The sequence below is a fragment of the Pagrus pagrus genome (genome assembly GCF_965226575.1).
Source record: "Pagrus pagrus genome assembly, chromosome: 6".
NCBI lineage: Eukaryota > Metazoa > Chordata > Actinopteri > Spariformes > Sparidae > Pagrus > Pagrus pagrus.
This window is the reverse complement of record NC_140190.1, coordinates 22,088,454-22,095,919: the sequence shown is the minus strand read 5'-3', so window position 1 is coordinate 22,095,919 and position 7,466 is coordinate 22,088,454. Positions and strand designations below refer to the sequence as shown.

Here is a 7,466-nt window from a genome sequence, read left to right as displayed (position 1 = left end):
CTATGATAACCTAATTTCCCCTTGGGGATTATTAAATCTATCTATCTATTCTGGAAGCAGTTTTTAACAGGAAGGAAAGTACAAGGATTGTGAAAACAGTGGCCTTCAAATAGTGGACTCTTGATACACCAAATCCTCTGACTTTGTTTTGGAAAAAGACACCCTGGCCAAGAGGAGGACACGCAGTGTGACACCAAATATCAATGTAAATGAATATAAAAACAAATGACATTTCTAGAAGTAATCCATGTGGATTCTTTGTGTTTCTTTTTGTACAAACATACACTGCAGATTGAAAATAGCTTGAAGACATTTTTTAATAAATTGCATGATTGGACAGATTAATGGAAAGAAGAACATTGTAAGGTATAAACAAGTGATGTAAGTGGCTGTAAGTTAACATGAAACAAAAAACACAGCAAAGCTTTCTGACTAATGAGTCCTGTCCTCATCTGGTTCTGTTGGTTAGGCAACAACAAAAGCAACATAATCTCTAGTTCAGCTTTATTTTCCAGGAAGTAAATTAATTTGGACATCAGTATAAAAATACCTTATTGACAGAAACAGATGTGAAGAAGTTCATCCACCTGACCTGTCACACTTTACCAGACACACTATACAGATGTTTGCCCTATAGGCTGGACACACTGGATGCTTGTGTACTGCTTGGCGGCTGCGTTGCTGAACTGCAGACCTTGAATCTTTAGATCACACAATGCCATAGCCACACACATCTCATGCATCCAGTGTGGCCGGTCTAACCTGTTAACATGGGAACCGGAAGGAAAAGTGATCACACGCAGCAAAAAATAGCAAGGAAATTGCTGTTGTTATCTGTCATATCTGTCATCTGTTATGATCACATAATCATAAAAACATCACGCGAGAACTGTGCAAGAACTGCTCTTAAAAACAGATTCACTCAAGTGTTTTAAGAGAATTTGTTTCTCTGAGGTATAACCTAAAAAAACTATAAGTGATCCAGACCTGTTGTGTCAGTCATGTACAGGCAGTCTGCAAATGACTCCAGTAAAATTGGGGTAATTTTTTACCACAGGGGAAAAAAACACACTGGCTCTGAAATCACACTGACTCTAAATGAGATATGAATAAGGAAACAAAAATGTAATACATATTACGAAAAACCCTAATCCGTTTTTAAACAAAAAAACCCCCAAAAAACAAGGGACTAAAATTAAAACATTTTACCCAATGGTCTTAAAAAACAAGCAAATGTTAAAGGTCTAGTGTGCAGGATTTGTACACTGCGGGGGTATCTATTGGGATCTCCATGGAGTCCACCATGTTGTACAGGTAACTCCGGCTCTAGAGAGGGTATTTTGAGATTTCATGTTTTTAGAGCCACTGTAGGGGTTTACGATCTGCCTCCTCACTGCTAGATGTCACTAAATCCTACACAGTGGACCTTTAAGTACTACATTTGCATTTGTAACTTAATCTTAAGGTCAAATGAGACTTATCATTGAGGATTAATTAGACGATAATTGTCATGATTTAGTCAGATAGTCATGATTTATGATATTTTGGACTGGACGCGAGCAACATTCTGTCACCTTTCGCTCACTTTACAAAAATAAGATCATATAAATGAGATGATTTGAAGGGATCTCACCTCATGCATGGTGATGTGCCACTCAAACTTCACAAAACTGCTCTTTTAACTGTAGCATCACCAATTAACAGCTGCATCTTCATCAAACACATCAACATTATGCCTCCCCCTAGTGCCTATCTGCATGTACACTTGGAAACTCATGTTGGTGATGAATGGTGCGCTTATAGCTCTACTCATAGATACTAAGGTGATTCAAAGTGACGCAAGACAGGTTGACGTGTGAGTATTTCATGTTTTTGACTGAATATGATGCGTCAGCTTTAGAATAAAGTAAAATCCAGCTCCACGTGTAATTAAGAGAACAGAAAGTATACAGAAAACTACAGGATACACTCCGGATCTATCTGGCTCTGGACGTCAGTGCAAACACTAAGCTCGACATTTCCCTTCACCCAAAAAGTTGTGCGCTCCAAACTTTCACGCTCACTGCAGAAGTCTCCAATCCAAGTCCGGCAGAAAAACGTGAAATCTGTCTTCATCTCCAGATCTCCGTGCCAAAACGTGCAGAAGCCTAATTGGTGTTTCCTTTCAAAAATGTGAGTTTTAACGCGTGTGGAGACAGTGGAGAGGCTCTTTGAATGAATGTCTGATCAGGTGAACCTCGACCCTCGAGGACACAGAGACGAACAGCTGAGGGGAGAGAAGAGAGACAAAACAAGCCCCCATCCCCTTCACTTGTTTATGAGAATTCTGCAAAGCTGTTTTGTTGTGAAGCACCAGAAATGTTTTCTTGACTACAAAACTTACCTTGACTTTTCATTGGCATGGAGGTGAGTAGACAATGACTGAATTTATATTTTTTAGGTGAACTTACCCTTTAAACCAGGGCTGCCCAAAGTGGTGCCCTTGGGCCAAAGTTGACCCGACATAAGGTACATTTTCCCTGCCAGTTGTTTCTGGGTAAACAAAATAAAAAAAATGTTTATGCTGTTTTCTTTTCTGTGAGGTAGAATGCTCTTTAATCGTGCAGGAGGACTGATTATTTATTATTTTTACATAATCTGAGCACAGCGGGCAGAGTGACGTCAGTCAGGAAGTCAGTCAATTAAGGGAACTTGTAATCCTTTTAAAATTTTTACAATACAATACAATAGGTGTTAGGTTAAGTTTCAGTTTTGGCCTCCAAGGGAAAAAGTTGAGGCACCCCTGCTTCAAACTCTGTGAGGAGAGATTTCATGCTGTTGTGTAGCTGCTACGGATTTCGATTTGTTTCTTGAGTGCCAAACTGTTTGATATTGATTTGAATTTCATGGATTGTTTTCAAGGCATTTAAATCCCTCGTGACATCCAAAAAGCACAGCATGTAATCCTAATACCATTAGAAATTCTTCTAAAGGCACCACAGGAATACAGCGGAGTTACAAAACAAGTGAAGTGAACACACACCACAGTGAGGTAGACACAGCCTCAGGAGGAATATTAAAGGAACTACTTGATATTTTCCTCTTTGGTCAGCTGTGTTTAATCCACCAAACAATATATCTGGTCTCTCAATGCAATTTATCTGCTCATGTCTAAAGTCTTCCATTCATTTGAGGTAGAGAGCGTTATCTTCTGTGCTTATGAACACAAATCCTTGCAGATGTTCAGCAAACCAAAGCTGAGCAGAGGTGCCCTGGGAGAAGCTCACTATTAAAAGTCTGCAATAACTCTTATAAGGGGTCAGGTGCAGCGATGCCTCCAGTGAAATCAAAGTGTGCAGATTTCTTCCAGCCTTGTCCAAGTCCTGTTAACCCCGACTGCCCACGCAATCCATCCACCTGGGGTCCGTTTCACAAAGCAGGTTTAGTGAAAACTCCGTCTGTTAACCCTGAAATGAGAGAAACTGAGTTTTCCGTTTCACAAAGGGAGGTAACTCAAACCAGAGAAAGAGGGGTAACTCTAGCCTGTTTCACAAAGAGAGGTAACTTAAGCTCTCGGTCAGTTACCATGGTAACGTACTCTATGAGCCTAACCTGGTCGGGACCTGGGGTCCGTTTCACAAAGCAGGTTCAACAAACTCTGAGTCTAACCTTGAGCTCTGCGTTGATCTACTCTGAGATAGGAAACTCTGAGTTTTCGGATCCAGAACAGCTGATTTGAGTTAGTTTGATCAACTCGGAGTAGTTTCACCTGGAGTTAAGCGCGTGCGCCACAAGTATAAAAAGACAGCACCAATGGAGCCCCGACTCGACGAGTCACCAAGGCAACGGAGGAAGAGGAGGGCTGCGTTTTTCACCCCGCTGGAACTGGCAGTGTTAATGCGCTCATACGGTGAGTTTGAGCACGTTTTTAGAAGGAAGTGTAACACCGCTGCAGCGGCAAAAGAGAGGGAGACGGCGTGGGAGAACATCGGTGCTCGGGTCAACGCGTAAGTTTAAATGTAGGCCTTTGCAATCACAATGATGTTACAGGGGGAAACTGCGTGAGTGGGAGCCTATTAATTCATTTCATTTAGGTGCAATCCCGCGGGGGAGAAGCGCACTTGGCAGCAGCTTAAGATGAAACATAAAAACATTGTTCAAGCAGGTAAGACCTCGGCATAATCTCACGGGGGTACCTCATTTTGATCATGTTTTACATTGTAAAGTAAATATTAAGTGGCTGTTTGACTGTACAGTTGTTTTATCCCCAACATAATGCTGTTTTCACACACATAAATGTCTTCTCTTCTATATCATGTTCTGTTAAATAATTAAGCCTATTTTAAACTAACACAGACTTCTACTCAGCCAACAGAAAGAAAGCAGATGCCCGTAAAACGGCTGGTGGCCCAGCACCTTCACCTCTAACAGAGGCAGAGGAGCCGGGCCTGAGCCAGAATCTAGGAAGGCCAGTGGCGGAGGGAATCCCTGGAGGGAGCTCATCCTCTGAGCTCGCCCCCCAAGACACAAGTGCTTTTATAAAATGTAATATGCCTAGACCTATATATATATATATATATATATATATATATATATATATATATATATATATATATATATATATATATATATATATATATATATTTTAAGCCTATTCATAAAAATATTTATTTCCCTCTACTTTTTTTTACTTTTGGCTCCAACAGATTCTGATGGTGCTATCTGCCTGGTGGAGCCCCCTGACGCCACAATAGACCTTGTAACTGTAAGTAGGCAATACTCCAAAGATTTTGTCAAATGGTAGTTTAAATATACTGAAACGTATCACTCATCTAGGATGACGAGTACGAGGAAACTGTACCTGCTGCCTTTACAGAGGGGGATCCAGAAAGGCCTATAGAGGTAACATCTTGATATGTTACTGATACTGTAGTTCTCTTCCCATTTACATTTCTTAACATTCTGGTGGAACAAAGTGTGACATTTAGCCTACACTGAAGTATTAACACATTGTCATCCTTTTTTAACAGGGCATGGCTGGGCAGCAGCAGGAGGGTCCCTCAACTTCCACTGCACAGATTGACACAGTGAGATGGATGTTCAGTAAATGCCAGAGATTCATTCTGTGGAACTCATGTGCAACTGTATAATGTCCTCCTTGTATGTATTCCCAGATACCCGTCAAAGAGATTTACAAAATTCACCTGCTGAAAAGAATAAAAAAAACTGACAAAGAAATGCAGTACTTGGACCGCCAGATTAGGAGGGCAGACCTAGAAATTGAAATACTGGAGCACAAGTTAGAGGTAGGTGCATCGTCAAAGGTGAATTATGTTAATTATGTTAACTATTGGAACATTAACTAAACTAGCTCTTGTATTTGCAGGAAATAAAGAAGACCAAATGAAATGTGTATTATGTCTTTTATTTGACTGCTGTGGTGGTGGTGATGATGGTGACTCAATCACTAAAGTGATGATGGCATATGGAGTCTGACTGCTCTGCCGTCCTGCATAGCTGACAGGTGGATGGGGTCATCATCAGGGCAGGGTGTTGCTCTCCTCTAATAGTGGCAATATTATGAAGAACAACACATGCCACAATAATCTCACAGGCCCTTTCAGGGGTCACCCTGAGATGACGTAGGCACTGGAAACAGGCTTTCAGCAGGCCTATGGTCATCTCAACCCGGGCTCTCGTCCTGCAGTGAGCCCAGTTGAAGTTCTGTTGGGGGCCTGGTTCAGGGTAAGGGGTCAGCAGCCTAGGTTGGCATGGGTAACCCTTGTCACCCAGCAGATGGCCATCAAACTCTCCTGTAATGTATAGTGGATACATTACAGTATATTAAAAGGAGGGAGCCAAGTGAATTATACAGTATTGTGCAAATCTTTAGGCTGCTTACCACGTTGCAGTCTGTTGCTCAGGTTAGACTCCCGATAAATCCTTGAGTCATGAACAGACCCAGGCCACTTGGCCTCCACATTGGAAATTATGTATCCAGCATCACATACGATCTTGACAGTGCAGAGAATGACAGATGTTGAACTATGATGCAGTCTTTAACATTTTGAAACAGTCAATCCACATGTACCTGCACATTTATGCTGTGAATGGACTTCCTAGTCACATAATCTGCTTCATTATGTGATGGAGCCGTGATGGGTATGTGTGTGCCATCTATGCAGCCAATCACACTGGGAAATCCTGAAAGAAATTAAAATTAATAATCCCAGTCTGAGGTTGCAGCACAATGTCATTAACAGAATATTATTTAATATTAATTTAATGGATCTCTACATCATTCACCTGCAATCCTGTGGAACTCCTTCTTGATGGCTCTGACAGGTTTATGTCCAGGGAAAATGATAAAGATGGGAAGTAGCCGTTGCAGGGCGAGGCACACTTTTCTGACCGCTCTGCATACAGTTGCCTTGCTCAAGTGCTCTGCATCTCCGACATTGTATAAAAAACTCCCATTTGCAAAAAAACGGCGCGCGTGTGGCTGAAAGAGGACGGAGACAGAGAGAAACTCGAGGTTTGTTGAGAAAAACCTGGTCCCAACCAGGTTAGGTTCATAGAGTACGTTACCATGGTAACTGACCGAGAGCTTAAGTTACCTCTCTCTGTGAAACAGGCTAGAGTTACCCCTCTTTCTCTGGTTTGAGTTACCTCCCTTTGTGAAACGGAAAACTCAGTTTGCCTCATTTCACTTTTCACTAAACCTGCTTTGTGAAACGGACCCCAGGAGTCCTCAGAGGTGGGAATGAAAATCATGTACTAAGAGGACACTCCTGTAGTTAGCCGTTATCTTCCTGGTTTTATTTTACAGGAAGGCGTTTTGAAAATTGAAAACCCTTGTACTCTGATATAAAAAGTCAGATATTGAAATATTGATGAAAGATATTTGATTTTGAATGCCTCTCCATAGACTATCATGATTTAAAACCATCTTGTGATGGGATCCCACCAGCCGTCTGTCAACATGTTCACGTTCCGACCCATGACTACTCAGCAGTGATTACTACATTATTATGGGTCAGACCAAACTTGACCAAATACTCAAAACTGCTTTTGGGGGTACTTCCTGCAAAAAAAGGGTGTTGTTGGAAACACATTTTGCCATGACAAACACATAGACTAATTACAGTATATGTAATTAAACATCACTTTTCAACCAAGGGGGCAGAATAGCTTTAGAGACGACAAGACTCCATAAAGCCACATAAAGGCTCTCCCAGAATACAGTAGACACGCTTCAATTCAGGAAATTGAGTTGATTCTAATTTGCATTTATAGGCAGAAATCAGTGACTAGTGTGTCATTACTGTGTCATAAACACACTCCATGTAGTCACTGTGCAGGAAAAACATGTCTCCCCCCAGTGGCTCCTGCATTCATAACTGTTCATAGCGTTCTGCTTTGATGATACTTGATAACATCCTTGATTATTTCAAGTGATGTCACGGGAGAGCGCAAAGTCACAGCTG

General features: G+C 41.4%; 1 protein-coding gene across 1 annotated transcript; it reads left to right on the top strand.

Moving 5' to 3' along the window:
• Nucleotides 1–3,655: 3,655 nt before the first annotated feature.
• Nucleotides 3,656–5,386, top strand: LOC311258103 (uncharacterized protein; the record flags this gene model as incomplete). The annotated part of the gene is made up of 8 exons (XM_084354151.1): nt 3,656–3,986; nt 4,074–4,144; nt 4,348–4,524; nt 4,686–4,744; nt 4,816–4,881; nt 5,010–5,066; nt 5,154–5,285; nt 5,366–5,386. Exons 1-8 carry the CDS (start codon nt 3,793–3,795, stop codon nt 5,384–5,386), a joined length of 777 nt encoding a protein of 258 aa, XP_084210277.1. The 5' UTR covers nt 3,656–3,792.
• Between the last annotated feature and the right edge of the window lie 2,080 nt (nt 5,387–7,466).